General features: G+C 40.1%; 1 protein-coding gene across 5 annotated transcripts in view; it reads left to right on the forward strand.

Moving 5' to 3' along the window:
• The window catches only part of GANC (glucosidase alpha, neutral C), a 69,248-nt gene extending 50,578 nt beyond the window's left edge, over positions 1-18,670 (forward strand). For 4 of the 5 annotated variants that reach the window (XM_029952958.1, XM_029952956.1, XM_029952957.1 and 1 more), the window contains 9 exons: positions 1,482-1,583; positions 2,892-3,135; positions 4,531-4,595; positions 6,010-6,086; positions 9,595-9,669; positions 12,321-12,434; positions 13,961-14,073; positions 17,626-17,729; positions 18,325-18,670. In XM_029952958.1, the coding sequence (XP_029808818.1) occupies positions 1,482-1,583; positions 2,892-3,135; positions 4,531-4,595; positions 6,010-6,086; positions 9,595-9,669; positions 12,321-12,434; positions 13,961-14,073; positions 17,626-17,729; positions 18,325-18,434 (1,004 nt within the window). In that variant the 3' untranslated portion in view covers positions 18,435-18,670. The remainder of the gene's footprint in view (positions 1-1,481; positions 1,584-2,891; positions 3,136-4,530; positions 4,596-6,009; positions 6,087-9,594; positions 9,670-12,320; positions 12,435-13,960; positions 14,074-17,625; positions 17,730-18,324) is intronic. The other variant, XM_029952959.1, reaches the window with a different exon arrangement.
• The last annotated feature ends 812 nt before the right edge of the window (positions 18,671-19,482 follow it).

Below are 19,482 nucleotides of genomic sequence, written 5' to 3' on the forward strand. Positions count from 1 at the left end.
TGGCTTAGTAGGTTAAGCGTCCAACTTTGGCTTAGGTCATGATCTCACAGTTTGTGAGTTCAAGCCCCAAATTGGGCTCTGTGCTACAGCTCAAAGCCTGAAGCCTGCTTCTGATTCTGTGTCTCCCTCTCTCTCCGTCCCTCCCCTGCTGGTGTGTGCTCTCTCTCTCTCTTTAAAAAATAAATAAACATTAAAAATTTTTAAAGAAATCAATAAAAAGACATGTACTGTTAAAAATAAGTGAAATATTTGTACTCAAATACCCTTTACAAAGAAAACATATGACTTATGAATAAATACATGAAAAGATGCTCAAAATCAATAGTCTTTAGGGAAATACTTATTAAAATCACAGAGAGACAGCACTACACATCTGTTACAGTAGCTAGAATTAAAAAGGCACACTACCAGGGCCCCGAGGTAGCTCAGTCAGTTAAGCGTCCAACTGTTGGTTTCAACTGGGTTCATGATCTCATGGTTTTTGGGTTGGAGCTCCACATCAGGCTCTGTGCTGAGAGTGCGGAGCCTGCTTGGGATTCTCTCTCTTTCCCTCTGTCTGCTCCTCCCCCTCTCACTCTTTCTCTCTCTAAATAAATTAATTTGTTTAATTTTTAATTAAAAAATTTTAAAAAGCCACACTACCAAGTGTTGCCAAGAATGTAAGCAACTGAAATTGTCACATATTGATAATGTAAAAGTAGTACAACCACTATGCCAAATAGTTTAAAGTTTTCTTAAAGTGCACAACATACACTGAACCCAGATCCAGCAATTCCACTTGCAGATAGTTACCCAAGAGAAATGAAAACATATGTCATGCGATTGGGACACAAATGTTTATATCACTATATTGTTTATTCACAATAGCCAAAATTTGCAAAGAATCCAAATGTCCATCAGTAGATGATTGGACAAACTTCTGATAGATCCATACTATGGAATACTATTCAGCAAATAAAAAGGATAACCTATAACATTATACTGAGTGAAAAAAGCTAGAGCACAAAGTAGTGTATGTTTCCATTTATATGAAATTCTAGAAAAGATTTCTAGAAATCAGATCAATTATTGGATAAAGAGGAGAGTTACTGACTGCAAAGAAGCCCAAGTGATCATTTACAATTATGGACATGGGTCTGTGCCCTGCTTGTGATGACAGTTACAGGTTTCAGAACTCAAACTCTTCACTTAAAATAGGTACATTTATTATATGTAAATTCTATTTCAGTAAGGATTATTTTAATGTTTCCCCTAAAATCAGACTTGAGTTACACTTCAAAAATAAGTGCAGTTTCAGAACATTTTCTTTTTCACATTAGGAAATATTTTTTCAGTGTAGAAATCAGACTTTGTATATTTTAATGTAAGAAAGAAATGTTTTCCTTTATATTAATTTGTCTATGTCAAATAAGGAATCTATGAATTTGAGTGGATGAGCTGATTTGTGATTTTTTTTAATACCTTGTTACTGGTGATCAAAGGTGCTGTGTGGACAGGTGACAACACGGCAGAATGGAGCTACCTGAAAATTTCTATCCCTATGTTACTCACCCTCAGCGTTACTGGGATCTCTTTCTGTGGAGGTACGATGATATCCATAAGCTTGAAGTGAGAGAAAATAAAAAACCAAGATGTTTCTCCATCAAAGCTGGTCACAGAAGCCTTCTCATTAGCTGCTTTGGGAGGGATAACTATGGGGGAAAAAGTGAGGAGAGTGAAGGGATACTTCCTAGCTGTTTGTGTCTTGTCTGAAATGAGGACATGAAATAAAGTCATCAGAGAGCCTGGGGCTCCTGGGTGGCTGAGTTGGTTAAGCATGTAACTTCAGCTCAGAAGGTCAGGATCTCACAGTTCGTGAGTTCGAGCCCAGGGTGGGGGTCTGTGCTGATAGTGCAGAGCCTGGAGCCCTGTCTGTGCCCCTCCTCCACCCCTGCTCATACTGTCTCTCTCTCTCTCTCTCAAAAACAAATAAACATTAAAACAATTTTTTTAAGTCATTAGAGAGCGTGAGTGCTTCTCTCCCTCTTTCTTTGATTCTTCTTTAGCTGCTCTTGATAACTAAGTTTCTTTTCCTGAAACATACCTTTTCTTCTTCAAAGTGAGAAAAATGGAGAGAAGTACAGAGAATTTAGCAAATCAGAGATAAGCCTTATAGAAATCCTTTTTACTCAGCAGGCTTAAAATTGTATGACATATTTTAACTGTTAAAAAAAGAGGAAGAAATGCCCTTGGGAAAGATAAATTTAGTTAAAATATGATTCCCTGATGGGCTGCCTTCCCTAAATTCTAGTAATTCCCTGCGGATGAGAAATCTCAGTGTGGAAGGTGCTTGGCAGGACTAGTTCCAGCTGCTCCTTGTTTTCTGTTGGAACAGAAGCAACTTAACGTCACAGACATTTTGATAGATGTGTTTCTTATGGTATTGGTCCACATACAATAAATATGTATCCTTCTTAAGGACCACGCATGACATTCTCGATTAATCTCCAATTCTGATTGTATGTTTTTCTTTAGTTCAATAATTTTATCTTGCTTCAGTTGTTGCTTTCAAAAGGAGATCAGTTGCCAACCTCCTACCCCAGCACTAAACACACTTACTGAATCAGGTCAACATTTTTCAATTTCTGGATTTGGGAACATAACAGAAATGTCAGTTTTACAGTAAAACCTCTGACCTTTGGACAAGCGTATTCGAAGAGAATATTGTCAGCTCCTTAACCGGGCTGAGTTTTTAAATATGTGCTCCCTAATTTCAGACCACTGTTTTATCCTGTCATTTTGAGTGTGCATACAGCACAATTATCCTGTCGGTTGTCAAGCCCTTATTTTACCTGCGGGCAACATTTGCTGGAAGACTGGTTGCCTAACTCGGCCTTTCTTTGACTAAGCAGCTGATGTAGGTGGCTTCATTGGGAATCCAGAAGCAGAGCTGCTAGTGCGTTGGTACCAGGCTGGAGCCTACCAGCCCTTCTTCCGGGGCCACGCAACCATGAACACCAAGCGGCGGGAACCCTGGCTCTTTGGGGAGGAACACACCCGAGTCATCCGAGAAGCCATCAGACAGCGCTACATCCTTCTACCCTATTGGTATTCTCTGTTCTACCGTGCACACGTGGCTGCCGAACCTGTCATGAGGTAAATAGGCTTCACCAGTTGGGGGTCCCAGCAACCAGTCTACAACTAGAAAAATCCCCTAGCCATTGGGGAATTCAATTAATTAATTACACGGTGATTTCAAGAGAAAAAGAAGCCATGTGTTTAATCAGCTGTCAATCAGATTATTGAGCACCCACTGTGAGAAGGGTCAAGGAGTTACGGTCAAGGAAAAATCAGATCCCCTGCTGCTTTGTAATTCAAGTGTTAATATCTGGTAGGAGACAGAAACAGATTTTTCAAAGGAAAAGGAAGTGACTGTAACTGAATTCATGGTTTAACCCACAAACACGCTCTCATGAAGAGCAACTTATTCTGCTGATCTTGGGGTCTGTCTTACTCTTAGGACTAAACCATTCCAAGTTGGAGGTGAACATTTTCCCCAATGTATAAATTATATTTTGATTCTATTTTGAAGACAGGATATGAAACAACAACTTTCTAAGTAACAGAACGATACAGAGACACACATAGTACATCAGGGCTTCCAGATCAGCACTTCCTACACCTGGCTCAGATCTGAATCACCTAGAGAGCCTTTTAAAACTATAGATTCCAAGGCCATACCTCCAGACCTACCAGGAATCTCCTTGGGTAGGTCTCAGGGTCTGTATTTGTTAGAAGTTTCCCTGATGATGCTGGACATGAGCCAGACTGAAAGATTACTGCTTTGTTACTATTCAGTAGGAAAAGGATATTTCATTACAAAGGCTAGTAAATAAACTAAAATCAGTTTCTCTTACTAAAAAATATTCTTTACTCATGAGGTTGGAAAAAGCATTAGAACTATCAAGTCGATATCCAGATACACAGATTTTGAAGAATTTTATCTTTACAAGTCCAAATGCCTCGTTGATAGTTGTATAAAACAATAAAAAAATCGAAGCCACACAACTGTTTCTCAACTCTCCAAAAATGTTGCCACTTCTTTTTCGTTTAATATAGATACTAATTAAGGATGCGTGGAAGCCAGTGGCAGTGTGAAAACATGGCACAGATTTTACAGCATTATAAAATACAGTTTTACACATATTTAATTTGGTCCACACTGAATGTGTTAGGCATTTGGACTTGCCCAAAGCTCTGATTCTGCCTTCAAAGTAGCGTTTAGTGCTCAACAATCGGAAAGAAAAATTGTATGTACCAGATTTCTCAGTCTTTCATTGGAACATTCCAGCCAGTAGATAGCTCTTTCACATGACAATTTATAGTAATCCTAGCAATTGCGCATAAAATCTTAAATCATATGAAAAGAGTCTTGGCTCTTTGGCTTTTTCCAGTTTCCTTTGAGTAGTTGTAAAACTGAAAATATAAGTGATTTAAAAGTAATAAAACATCTAATGATGTTGAGGTAAGAATTTTTTTTTCTTTCCTCAGGCCTCTATGGACAGAGTTCCCAGAGGAATTAAACACTTTTGGTGTGGAAGATGAATACATGCTAGGTGAGCAGTTCTTGATTAATTATCATTAGGATAAATATGGCAATTATGTTTTTGTTCTCTTTCCTAGTATAAGAGCACTAAAATAATCCCTAACCTCAAGAGAGCCAAAACATAAGTAATTCTGTCATTAAGATTTTTAGTGTATTAATGGAATAATAGCTCTGTTCTGTGGTCATGTTGTACTTTTCATATTGTTAACTTCATATTAATCCATTCTATTTGTGGATGCAATTTCAGGTTCTTGTTTGGTCCACTGGTAAGCCTTATGATACCACTGTAGGGAATGGAAGTATAAAACAGTAGGCCAGACTGTTATATTCGTTATATCCAGTTACATACAGTAAAGACTCAGAGAGCTTACTTCATATGCAAAATAGGGTCGTTGTTATTGTTGACCTCTTCTTTAGCAAGGATTGATCACCAAATCCAGGACAATTATCATCTTGGGAATAGGACTCAAGAAACCATGCTCAACAGAGTTGTCCAAAAGGTGAATCCTGTTTCTAAAGAGTGGAAATCCTAAAATGTAAAAAGCCTCACGCTACCTCTCCACTCATTCTTAAGTCTCAGTTTAAATAGCTACTTCCTTGGAGAACATTTCCCCGACCAGAATTGCTTCTAATACCTAATTACACATAAATTTAGTCAAAGTCAGTCATCCTCTTAATACATGACTTTCATTCCATTTTGTGCTTTTGCCTTTTTGGCATTTGTCCCAACTCTAATTTGTAATTACTTGTTTAATAACTGTCTTTACTGACTGCAAACCCCACGAGGACAGGGACACTGTCGGTCTTATTTGCTACTCTGTCTCCAGAGCCTAGCATAATGCCTGGCACTCAGCCAGAACTCAGCAAATATTTATAGAATTAAAGAGTGAATTCATAAATGGATGAAATTTATGTACATATGGTGCCATGGTCAAACAAAATTAATAATCCAGATTGCCTTTAAGAGAATTCCAGCCTTCCTAATGATAATTGCCCACGGATACACTCCTATCCATGCTGAACACAGATCTGGATAACAGTTGGAGGCTCACCATTTTCAAAGTCACTGACAGCAAACAGTGACGCCCCTGGAGAAGTGCTGTGGCTCCTCCAGAAGACTCCTGGCCCGTGAGCAGCTGTGCACAGAAGGAGACTGTGATGGACCATGGCAAGGTACCCCGCTATGGCCCTCATATACCATAAATAGAGTAGTGAGAGGTAAGAGTACAGTCCTCATTTTGAGCAGTGGTCCCCTCTCTAACAATGCATCTCTCTGATGAATCATTGTTTCAATTCACCAAGGTCTCTACTTTCACAAAGTTCATAGTTGAGTGGTCTGTACAACCACAAAAGTACACAGGAGAGAAGGGTGCTTCCAGACCTCTTAAAATGATATTCTACTTTATTTCCTCTCTGTTTTTCAGGAAGTGCTTTATTGGTTCATCCAGTCACAGAACCAAAAGCCACCACAGTCAGTGTGTTTCTGCCAGGATCAAATGAGGTAAGAATAAATGACAAACAGCCACAGGTATTACATGTGTCATATCTTCTCCCTTCACTCAGATGAATTAGCCCCTATTAGGACATAGTTTTCTGCATCATGCAGTTGGGAAGACAGCAGCCCAAACGCCTACAACTGAAGATTCTGATAAATCGTGACCTCGGAGGTTAAGAAAGGTAGTGAAAGAGTGGGGAGAAAGATGAATAGGTGACAACACCAGGGAGGGACAAAGGTTCTTTACCTTCATACTTTGACTTGTGTAAGTGACTCCTTGGTAACACATAGAGGCTTTGAGTAGGAAGAGATCTTCAGTCTACTAAGAGGTGGGAGTGTCTGGGGGAAACGTAAGTAAGAAGAGACTATGCTCATTGGTTCTGGCCCTGTCTAAATCCTGAGTTTTTGGTACTAAAAGCTGTCTCTAGGCACTTCCCTAAGTGGGTAAAAAGTAACAATGGTGAACTCCTTTGTGCCCCCCCCCCCCCGCCTCCCTGTCATTGATTATTATCGTTGTATAAAATAACCACCCTGGACCGCTGGAGCCCAAGGCACTGAACCCAGCAGGGCACAGGGAAGGGGTGGGATTAGCCCATGGGCTGCCGAGCAGAGAGCCCCGAGCAGTAACAGCAGCAGCCTCCAGAGACAGACCACAGATGAGTGCAAAGGGGCCAGGAGAAGAGGCAGGGCAGAAACTTGGTGCACCAGAGCAGGGAATGGAGAGCAGAGGAGACAGACCCTGGAGCGAGTCCTCGAGCACTGGAACATCGCCACAGGCCTCCACAGGCAGGGGGAGGAGGCATGAAGGTTACCCGACTGGTGAGAGACGTCCATGTCAGCATATTCCTGGACCATGAAGGCAGGTGGTGAAGTAGCTGAGCCAGGCCGTGCTCGCTGCTCAGTACTGTCAAGTGCCGGCGTGGCAGAACCATGAGACATTCAGCACCAGCGTGCTCTCTCCAGCCAGCTTTACCTGTGGGGTTGCTGTTTTCATTTCCTGAGGCTGCTGTAAAAAATTACCACAAACCTGATGGCTTAACACAGCAAAAATGTATTCTCTCCCAGTACTGGAGGCTTGAAGCCCAAAATCAAGGTGTCAGCAGGGTTGGTTCCGCCTGGAAGTCCTGAAGGAGAATCTATTCCATACCTGTCTCCTGGTTTCTGATGGCTGCCTGCATCCTTGTGGTTCCTGGCTGTGTAGCTGTAGCACATTGCTTAATCTATGCCACCGTTGCCATGGCACCTTCTCTTGTGTGCGTCTGTGTCTCCTCTTCTGTCTCTTGTCTGAGGACCCTTGAGATGACATTTAGGACCCACCTGGATAATCCCAGATAATCTCCTACTCTCAAGATCAAATTTGTTACCCCAGGAAGGCATATTCACTGCTAGGGATTAGGAAGCACATATACCTTTTTGAGGGACCACCATTCAGCCCACTACGCTTATCATTATTGATATGGCAATACTCTGGCTTTTCTCCAGAATGTTCATGAATTATGTTCTTTCCTCTTGGCTTCTCCAGTAATTTGCAGTTCTGAAGATGAGAGCTCTTTACAAAGGTTCTCTTGCCAAATAAAAACCCGAGTAAACAACAACAGCTAAATAAATTGTCCTGCCAGACACTTCTGCCAAGAGTTTTGTAACTTGATTTTAACAAATAGGCTCCTGGTAAGCTCCCTTATGACTTAGCCACAAATTACATTTTTAATTAATTTTTTAACTACTAAAAACATGTTCATAATGATCTGTCATCATTGCAAGCACATCGTTGTGACTATGTAACATATTTCTTCAACATCATTTCCAAGAGTGTTCTATGATTGTTTCTCTCATTACATCTTCACAAGCCCTGGGTAGGAGAGCCAAGCCCTTGACCTCATCAGTCAGCTAGTATCACATCACACTGTGCAAGGGGGCTACCCCAAATCCCTTGTTGTCACTTATCCCCATATTTCTAGATGGCCCATTCCCTCTACCTCTAGTCTTTTTTCAGATAGCTTTTTCTCTGACCTCCTGGTTAAGATTACAGACCACTCCCACTGCTCCTGGTACTCTCCAGCCCACCTTCATCCTTCAATTTTCCCACAGAACCTGTCACCTTTAAAATTCTAGATATTTACTTACATGTTTTGTTTATTATCTTTCTCTCCCATTAGAATGTTAGCTTCTTAAGGGCAATGATTTTCATCTGTTATGTTCACTTTATATCCCCAGTATCTAGATGGGTATCTGACAGGTAGTAGGCCTTTAGTAAGTACTTAGTGAGCTTGGTGACTGAGCACTAGGTCTGATCTGCATGGAATTTTATACCAATTTACCCTTCCAAGGCTGGGGATCTTTGTATATAGTACCAGAGCACACACCATATACCTCTTATTCTAACTAGTTCCGGAAATGGCAGACGGCTAATTCCAAAATCTTATTTAAGTTAGCTTTTTTGTTTTGTTTGTTTTGTTTTGCTTTTACCTTTCATTCCTATTACTCTTTATCTAAAGCTACTGGAATTTTCAAAAGAAAGACATTATTATAAGAAAAGAAAGCTAAGACAATATCCCTCATAAACACAGATGCAGAAATCCTTGACAAAATACTAGCAAATTGAATCCAGCCAAGGATAATACACCGAGACAAGTTGGGGTTGATCCTGTTGAAGTAAGGGTTCACTGCAGCTGAGGATGGTCAAGTCACAGCCCTCTCACATTCACAGCAGGACAGTGACAGACTCAACAGCACAGCTATACAAAGGATGTGGTAATCCCAGGAGGTGAACTTGCGAAACAGACTCCTTGGCTGCCAGAAACTATATGGGCTAGAAGAGAGAAAAAGAGGTTTTTGTTTCCATGCTGCTACTGCTCAGATCTTAAGGATTTATTCCATCAAATTACTTTGTAGGACCTTCTTGTTACTTCAGCAACTAAACCTCCTCAATGAGGCTCCCAGATAGGAATTTGAACCTTATCAGTGAATTGTACTCTGCTTTAAAAAAGTGATATCATAGTAGCAATCCAAGTTTCCACTTGCCTTTCTCCGAGGTGTTTCCTTCTCTGACACTTTCCTTTTCTCCCACCTCATTTATAATTTATTTGCTTGCAATGTGCTCTTCTTCTTTGTTACTGATTTCCTTTCCTCCATCGTCTTTTTTACTGCTAAATACAGTAAATTAAGTTTATAAGACAACCAAATTCTAAAATCCATGATGGCAGGAACTCTGTCTTTCTGTTCACTCATGTATGCCTAGCAGTGCTGGGCATGTGGTAGGTTGTTCAATAAATAATTTTTGGATGGACAGACGGACAAATAAATGGCCTTTTAGTCAACTTAATCTATCACAGTACTAGGTTAGTTCTTTGGGACCTTCTTAAAAGCATAAACTTCCAGATTTTTAAGAAATTACCCTTATTTTATTAGCCTTCTGGGTATTTGAAATCCAGAAAAATGGATGTTTTACTGAATATTGAAACTGCGAGCAGCGTTACTCACATACCCTCTTTCATTAGGATCTGTTCCTTTTCAGGTCTGGTATGACTCTAACACAGGTGCTCATTGGGAAGGAGCATGTACTGTGAAGATGCCAGTAACCTTGGACACCGTAAGTTACTTTCAGGCTGTAATTGTTACCTGCTGTGCTCTGCTAGTCTGCTGGGGCTGCCATGATAAAATACCATAGACTGGGTGACTTAACCAACAAAAGTTTAGTTTCTCACAGTTCGGGAGGCTAGATGTCCCAGATTAAGATGTCCCAATTCATTTCCTGGTGAGGACTCTCTTCCTGGCATGTAGACAGCCCCCTTCTTGTTAAGTCCTCACATGGCAGAGGGAGACAGTGCGCTCTTTGGTGTCTCTTCTTATAGACACTAATCCTTTCAGATCAGGACCTCACTTTTATGACCTCATTTAACCTTAATTACCTCTTTAAAGGCCCTGTTCCCAAATATAGTCACATGGGTGGTTGGGGCTTCAACAAATGAATCTTGTTGGGACACAAACATTTGGTCCATGACATGTGCCTGATAGCAAGAACCAAGGACATTAGTGTTCTGCATAACATCACATGTATAGAGAGTCAAAAAGCAGATTAATGGTTGCATAAGGATGGGACAGGGAGAGGGTCTGGGAGCAGTGGGGAATGACTGCTAATGGGGCCAGGGTTTCTTTCTGGGGTGAGGAAAATGTTTCAGAATTGATTGTGGTGATGGGTACATGACTCTCAATATGCTAAAAAATATTTAATTGTACATTTTAAGTGATTGGATCACATGGCATGTGAATTATACCACTAAAGCTGTTAAAAACTGAGGGGAAAAAAGCATAAACATATAGCCTAGTCTCACAGTATGAAACATCAAGGATAAACAACTCTTACCCATATATTTACATTTGTATGTGTAAGAAAGACAGTAACACTGAAAATAGAGTAAAAATCATGATCACCACACACACCTTATGGAATTTTCTTCTTCAAGACCAAGTCACAATACATGAGTTTTCAGTTGTAACCCTGGACCTCTGGGTGCGAGGGAAGGCTGTCAGTTTCAATGTTAGAATCCCAGGGGCCCAATCCCACCTGAACTTGTGGAGGGAAGTTTGCTCTTGCAGCTAGATAACAACCACTACTGCAGGCCCTAAGTAGTGTTAAGAGCAATAAACATTTATTGATTTTTTTAAGCTGTCATCAGCATATGAACTCCATAATAAAATTATTACAGCTGTCAACTTTCAGATCTAGAAGAGACCTTAACATTCATTGACTCCAGTTGCTCGTGCTTACAGCAGAAGAAATTGAGTTCAGAGAAGTTAAATTATTTGTCCAGGTTTGTGGCTAGATTTTGGCAGAACTGAGAGAAGAACCCAGGCCAGCCGTACTCCCACTTCAATGTTTATTTATTTTTGAGACAGAGAGAGACAGAGCATGAGAGGCAGAAGGGCAGAGAGACAGGAAGACACAGAATCTGAAGCAGGCTCCAGGCTCTGAGCTGTCAGCACAGAGCCTGATGCAGGGCTTGAATCCACAGACTGTGAGATCATGACCTGTGTCAAAGTCGGAGGTTTAACCGGCTGAGCCATCCAGGGGACCCCGCACTCCCACTTTAGAACCCATTCTGTACTAACTTACTACCTTGGGCTTTAAGAAAATAAAGAAAAGAAGCAGCAATGGGTTGATGAGGGTGGGGAGATAAATGTGCTTTACTTCTTGCTGCCAACTGTGAGTCAGGCAGAGGGTGGGCATCTTAACTACTCTACCCTCACACCCTACTTCCTCTATATTTGTATGCTTTTCTCCCTCTGGTACTTTACTCAGAGCAAAGTACAGGCCCCATGTGATCTAGAGAGCTTCCTTACAGAGGAATGTATGGGGAGGCAGGAGACCTCCAGGGGTTTCCATGCTGGGAATGCCACTGCAGAAGAACCATAGGTATGGGCCGTGTTTATAACACTGTTGTTAGAGTTGCTTAAAGTGTCTTTGGTGGTTTCTATAACAGAAGTTTCACAAATTTACTCTCAGAATTGAGTCAGGCATCCTGGTGACTCAGGGACGCAAGCAGCAGGAAGGGTATGGACTTTAGTGAGTAAGGACAAAGTCATCTCCCTGAAACCAAGAAACTATAATTTTTATATGCACATGTACATACATGTGGGCCTATGTACATGGGCAGAAAAACTCACTCCTTAGCAGAGGCCTGGAAAGAAACATATGTACTATGTTGACAAGCAAATCAAAAATACAAAACAGTAACTATGGATAGGAAAGGCAGAATAGAAAACAAATTGATGAATGGTGAGAAATTTCCCTAATAATTAAGAAATGGACCGTTTTTTAAGTGTTTGAACTCTTTTCCTTTTAATGTCATGGTTTCCATGTTTTCCATCTTTGTGCTCACAAATTTATTTTGCTTTTGAGTCTATACTTGTAAAGAATGTGAGTCTTGGGGTGCCTGGGTGGCTCAGTCGGTTAAGTGTCTGACCAACTCAGGCCATGATCTCACGGTTCATGGGATTGAGCCCCATGTTGGGCTCTGTGCTGACATCTCAGGGCCTGGAGTATGCTTTGGATTCTGTGTCTCCCTCTCTTCTCTGCCCCTCCCCTACTCATGCTTTGTCTCTCTCTGTCTCTCAAAAATAAATAAATGTTTTTTAAAAAATTTTAAAAAGATTGTGAGTCTGGTTCCATGAAATATTTTTAGATTCTACTTTGAAATTGCCTTATACAAATACTCCTTCCTCAAGAGTATTCTGTTGCAGATACCAGTGTTTCAACGAGGTGGAAGTATAGTACCAATAAAGACGAGTATAGGAAAATCCACAGGCTACATGACTGATTCCCCATATGGACTCCAAGTGGCTCTCAGCACTAAGGTATTTGGAAAATGTTACCTTTACACTCATTCCTTACTACTTTATCTCTTTACAGGGGTAGTAGCTTTCTGAGTATGTGACAGTATGTAAAAATGATAAACCCCGGTTAGTTATAGGATGAGTGCTTCTGATGGTTTGAATCATTTCTGATTCACTGTGCAGCTTGTCTGACTTTCCTGGAATTGTACTTAAGAGAACTCTGAGAACTAGAAATGTTAGCAATTTCCTCTGGAGCATCATGACCTTGGTGTCTGCAGCTTGACATTAAGCTTGCCACTGATTACCACTGCACTAAATGCTCACTGGGTGTAGTCAGCCTTCCACACAGATTAGCCCTAAAATTCAGTCTCCTGTAAGAGGGTACCTATATCAGCACAACATTTCAAAAATATCAACCCCCACACAATGATTTCTGTTCTCATCAGATGGCTCAAACAACTAAAATTTTCTGGAGTGAAGCTTAGAAGGATCCAGAATTTGTATGTCCTTTTCAGAAGATCTTTTGAGCCAAATGAAACCTATAGCAGATTCCTTTCCTATCCATTAGCCCAAATACAGTTCCAACACAAATTCTTACTCTTCTGAAATTCCTACTTTTATACAAATATTATAAAATAATTAAGCTTTCTTTTTCTTACATCTTTCTTTTCTATCTGCTTCACTTAGACATGTCTTCTTGGACCAAACTATGAGCCTCAGACCACAGAATAAATACAAGAGACTTGATATCCATAGCACATCAAACATTGTCAATAACAGCAAATGCCATATGCCATATGGAGTGCTGTGACATTGTTTGACATGCCAAAGAGGTCCTCCTACTGAAGGGAAGTAGGAACTTCCACTGTCTAAATGGATGGTTTATAAGGATAGGTTGATCTCATCCATTATATACTACATTTTTTTAGCTTTGTTTTATTCTGTGAACTTTACTTGACCTGTTGTCACATTCTAGGATACTATTTTCAAAGAGTCCACCTATGCCACTGACTATATTTCATAGTTTAAATTTTTTTCAGGGGGGCCTGGGTGGCTCAGTCGGTTGGGCAGTCAACTTCGGCTCAGGTCATGATCACGCAGTTCACGAGTTTGAGCCCCACGTCAGGCTCTGTGCTAACAGCTTAGAGCCTGGAGCCTGCTTCAGATTCCGTGTCTCCCTCTCTCTCTGCCCCTCCCCTGCTCATGCTCTGTCTCTGTCTCTCTGTCACTCTCTCTCTCCCTCTCTCTCTCTCTCTCTCTCTCTCTCTCTCTCTCAGAAATAAGTTAGCATTTAAAATTTTTTAAATTTTTTTTAGCAAGGTTGTTTGTGCTCCTCTTATGTGACTTCCTTATTCATACTAATTCATTAATGGGGATTCAATGTATATATTTGTATGATGACATTATACAGCTTGAGTAGTAAGCTTTGGTTTAACTAAAATTTTCACAAATTTTTTAATCCTTCTAGTTGGTGACATTCTTTTCCTAGTGAGCTGTTATGTAAGCACATCCTCTCTCTCTCTCTCTCTCTCTGATTCACTCTCCAGGGTTCTGCCATGGGTGAATTCTATCTTGATGATGGCCATTCATTCCAGTACCTCCACCAGAAGCAATTCTTGCATAGGAAGTTTTCATTCCTGTCAGGTGTTTTGGTCAACAGGTAATAGCAACTAAAAAGCCGTGTGCTTTCTTAAGTAAATTATGCTATCCTCAAAAGCAGAGCTATTATTTTAAGGTACTATTTAAAGAAAGTAATGAAGAATGCCATTTGCGGAGTATTTTTCTTTTTTGGGGGGGGTGTTCACTAAGATATAATTGACAAACTTGTAATATATCTAAAGTGAACAACATTGTGATTTGCTGTCTATATGTATACACTGTGAAAGGATGCCGTCATCAAGTTAATATCCTCATCCATCACCTCACATATTTACCTTTTTTGTTTGTTTGTTGTTTTGTTTTAGTGAAGATACTTAAGAAGTTCTACTTTCTTGGCAAATTTCAATTATACAATATAGTATTGTCAACTATGGTCACCATCTTATACATTAGATTGAGACCTTATTCATTTTATATCTGAAAGTTTGTACCCTTTAACCAGTCTCTCTATTTTCATTTGCAAATAGAATCAATTTTACTATTTCTTTTCCAATTTGGATGCCTTTTATTTCTTTTTCTTGCCTAACTGCTCTACCTAGGGTGCCCAGTACTATGTACTCACCAAATATGGTGAGGAGTCGGCATCCTTGTCTCTTTCTGATCTTGTTTCAGATTTTCTCCATATGATATTAGATATGGGCTTGTCACACAGTTTTTATTATGTTGAGGTACATTCATTCTGTACTCAATTTATTGAGAACTTTTATCATGAAAGACTGTTGAATTTTGTCAAATGCTTTTTCTTTACTGAAATAATCGTATTATTTTATCCTTCTCTTGTTAATGTAATGTATCACATTTATTGATTTGCCGATATTAAAGCATCTCTGTATCCCAGGAATAAATCCCACTTTGTCATAGTGTATGATCCTTCATTGAGGAATTCTGCATCTGTGTTCATGAAGGATATTGGCCTGTCACTTTCTTTTCTTATACGTGTCCTTGCTAGCTTTGGTAGTGTTCCATTCTTTGGATGAGTATGAAAAGGATTGATATTCTTTAAATGTTTGATGGAATTCAATATCAAAGCCATCTGGTCCTGGACTTTTCTTTCTTGGCAGTTTATTACTGATTCAATATCCTTACCTAGTAATTGATCTGTTCAGATTTTCTATTTCTTCATGATTCAGTATTGGTAGGTTGTATGTTTCTAGGAATTTATCGGTTTCTTCTAGCTTATCCACATTATTGATGTGTAATTAATTATTCCTGGTAGTTTCTTATGATCCTTTAGTATTTCTTTTTTTTATAAATTTTTTTAATGTTTTATTTATTTTTGATACAGAGAGAGACAGAGCATGAGAAGGGAAGGGGCAGAGAGAGAGGGAGACACAGAATCTGAAGCAGGCTCCAGGCTCTGAGTTGTCAGCACAGAGCCTGATGCAGGGTTGAACCCACAAACATGAGATCTGACCTGAGCTGAAGTCAGAGGCTTAGCTGACTGAGCCACCCAGGCGCCCCTAGTATTTCTGAGGTATCAAATGTAACATCTCCTGTTTCATTTCTTATTTATTTAAATTCTAGTTAACATACAGTGATATGTGAGTTTCTGATTATACTTATTTGAGTCCTCTTTTTGTTGGTGAGTCCAGCTAAATATTCATCTATTTTGTTTATACATTTTTTTTTTAAGTAATCTCTACACCCAATGTGTGCTCCAACTCACAACCCCAAGATCAAGAGTCACATGCTTTACTGACTGAGCCAGCCAGGTGCCCCGGTTTATTATTTTTTTAATTAGCTCTTAGTTTCATTGATCTTGTACTGTCTTCTTAGCTTCTGTTCTATCTATTTTCACTCTGACCTTTGTTATTTCCTCCCTCCTACTAACTTTGAGCTTTGTTTGTTCTTCTTTTTATACTTCCTTGAGCTATAAAATTAGATTGTTTAAGAACTTTTTTCTTAATGTAAGCATTTCTTACTATAAACTCCCCTCTTAGAATTGCTTTTGCTGCATCCTGTAAGTTTTGATATGTTGTGTTTTCATTTTACTTTGTCTATGATATTTTATTTCCCTTTTTATTTCTCTTTGACCCTTTGGTTATTTAGGAGCATGTTATTTAATCTCCAAGTATTTGTGACTTTTCCAGTTTTCTTCTTGTAATTGATTTCTACTCTCCTACTATTATGGGTAGAAAAGATGCTTGATATAATTTCAGTCTTTTTAAATCTGTTAAGACTTATTTTTTAGTCTAACATAGTATCTATCCTGTAGAATGTTCCATGTGTGCTTGGGAAGAATATGTATTTTGCTGCTGTTGAATGGAATGTTCTATATGTATCTATTAAGTCTGTTTGTTCTAACATGTAGCTTAAATCCACATTTTCCATATTGATTTTCTGTCTGGATAATCTAGCCATTGGTGGAAGTGGGGTACTGAAGTCCCCTGCTATTATTGTATTGCTGTCTATTTCAACCTTCAGATCTATTAATATTTGCTTTATATATTTAGGTGTTCTGGTATTGGGTGCATAAATATTTACAAATGTTATAACCTCTTAGTGAATTGACTCTTTTATCATTATGTAATGATCTTTCTTGTCTCTTATTACAGTTTTTGGCATAAAGTCTGTTTTGTCTGATATAAATATAGCTACCTCTGCCTGTTTTTGGTCTCCATTTGCATGGGATATCATTTTTCATACCTTTACTTTCCTTCTGTATGTGTCCTTAAAGCTAAAGTGGGTCTCTTATAGTTAGCATGTAGCTGGGTGTTAACTTTTTAACCATTCACTAACCGTGTCTCTATTGATTGGAGAATTTAGTTCAAAGACACTTAGAGTGATTATTGATAGATCCTTTGAGAGGGCTCATGCCTCAGGTGGGGGCGTTAAAACTGGGACACTAAAAGTGTGGTCCATGCCCTTCACTCTTTAGGGAGAAGCGGGGATTTGGGAGGTCCCCCCCAACTTGTGTGGCACTGTCCTGGGGTGGGGAGTGAGAGTGTGTCTCAGACTTTCCTACCTGTTTCGATGTGGGTATTTTCTCAGTCACTCAGTGTATGGGAGTCACTCACCTAGTTTCTGTATGTCTAGAAGGGAATTGCCCCACTGCAGCTTTACATTCAGTACATCCATGAAAAGAAGGAGAAATTCAGGGGCCTTTCACGTTACCATGTTGGTCTGGAATTTCTCTGGAGTATTTTTCAGTCACTCTGTGAACCTTCCTTCCTTATTGTCTCCATCTTCCTTTTCTTCCCTCTCTAAAAAATAAAAAAGAATTCAATTTAAGTTCTGATTAATCCCATTTATTCACCCATTCAACAATTCATTAAGTATCTGATTTCTTAAAATTTGATTGCAGTGTCCAAGTCACATTTGAGACTTCAGCGTCCTTAGGTGGTTTCTCTCCAAATGGCTTGTTAAAGGGAGATTGGTTTGGCAGTCCTTGGCCCATGGAATTACCTTTTTCCTTCTCTTCATCCTAGTAAATATCACATCCATATGGTTCTTGCCTCCACAAAGAAAGATGGGCAGGGAACTCACAAGTCTGGGATGTTGACCTTGTAACCAGTCCAAACCCCTATTCCTCTGCCTGTTGTTTCTACTCCAGTTGTGCCGACAAAAGAAGTCATTATCCCAGCAAGTGTGTGGTGGAGCGGATCTTCGTCCTAGGCCTCAAGAAGCAGCCATCTTCTGTGACTACCCATTCATGTGGTGAGGAAACAAGTCATTTGTTTTTGTAAACATGGAAGTAGCCGCAGTGAAGAGATGATTAGTCCTAAAACTGATGTAGTATCCTGAGCTGAGTGGACCCTGTACTTTCTGAAATAAACTAGTCAAATACCCAGGTGTCTAAAAGGAGCAAAGCCATCCTGCTTCTCCTTATCGACTGGTCTTTCTGCAAACTGTAAGCTGTTAACATTTTTCTAAGGGAAATTACTTGGGGATTGGAACAATATTTTAGCTTCCCTGAATATTTTTCAACTGTAACAATCTGAAGCCACAGAGGATTGTACCCATATTTACAGAGTTTCTTAAAGAGACATATCCTTTCTTTACCTGCTGAACTTCTGAGGTAGATCACTTTGTGCCTTACAATTCTCTTTAACCAGTCATGCACTCAGAACGATGGAGTGTTTAATGTTTAAAAAATTCCTGGAAGTCCATGGGTCAAAGTGTTTTTAAACTGGATTTTCCTAAGTGGGGTTTAAGGTTTTATTACCAAGTCAGAAATATTTTAGATTTAAAAGAAAGATTTTTCTCTCTTAGATATTCATCAGACTTTTCCTGTTATTGTCTTGAAATTTAGATGGTAAAGATGAGCCTGTGGTTTTTACATATTGTGCCACAACGTCCACCCTCAGCCTGGAGAAGCTGTCACTGAACATCGGCGCTGACTGGGAGGTCCACGTCAAATGACAGTGATGTGCATCCAGTGACGGGCACAGGAAGCAGCCTTTCCCTTGGCCTTTTCTGAGATTTGTGCTGCTTGCTAATTGACTTCTCCAGCTGAAAGCTAGCTTTCATTAGGCACCACTTTACTCATGAAAACAGATTTCAGGTTTTACATTCTTAGAGGTACTAGGATTACTTTTTGTGTCAAACACCACCTCTTCTCCTAGATACAGGTAGTCCTGAGACATTTATAGAGTTCATTAATCTTCCATTGCTTCTTGGACTCTGGCCCTGTGGTCAGCACTGTGGCCCAATGAGCAGCTTCTCTTTGAAAGGGGGCGGGCGGGGGGGGGGGGGGGGGGGGGGGGGGGGGGGGGGGTGTGTGTGGGTGGGTGTGTGTGTGTGTGTGTGTGTGTGTGTGTGTGTGTGTGTGAGAGAGAGAGAGAGAGAGAGAGAGAGAGAGAACTCTACGCTCAACGTGAGGCTTGAACTCATGACCCTGAGATCAAGAGTTGCATGCTCTACCGACTAAGCCAGCCAGGCATCCCATAGGAATTTTGTTTTATGTGAGATGCGGGCCAAGCCCCCCGTTTGTGGCCCATTTGTGGAAGCTTGCGTCAGGCCGTGCAGCAGGGTCGGTCTGGCTACAGTGGCTGAGTTACTCATGGCCTGTTCCAAGGGGACAGCAGCCTCTCACGCCCCCCACTCATCTTTCACCCACTTAGATGTGGGCAAAACCACCCTTTTCTGCTCGCACTGCATGTACTGAAGCAACAGGGAATTACTCTCCCCTAAAGATTGACTCTGCACTACAAAGGATTCTTTTCCCTATCGTGCTTTTTGGGCTTCAAAGTTCCCAGTTAATCTTCTTAAAACTCTTATTTATCTTAATTGTTTTTATTAAATACTGTTTACCGACCACAGAAGATTTGTAACATGTCCCCATGTCCCCACTACTGAACTTCAGAATTAGAACACAGGGCTGGGATGGAGGTGAGGTAAGTGAGGCACAAAATTAAGGGGGTGCCAAAAAATGCAATAATCAAAATAAATATTTTAATGTAGTATTTTT

The sequence above is a fragment of the Suricata suricatta genome, chromosome 9 (assembly GCF_006229205.1).
Source record: "Suricata suricatta isolate VVHF042 chromosome 9, meerkat_22Aug2017_6uvM2_HiC, whole genome shotgun sequence".
NCBI lineage: Eukaryota > Metazoa > Chordata > Mammalia > Carnivora > Herpestidae > Suricata > Suricata suricatta.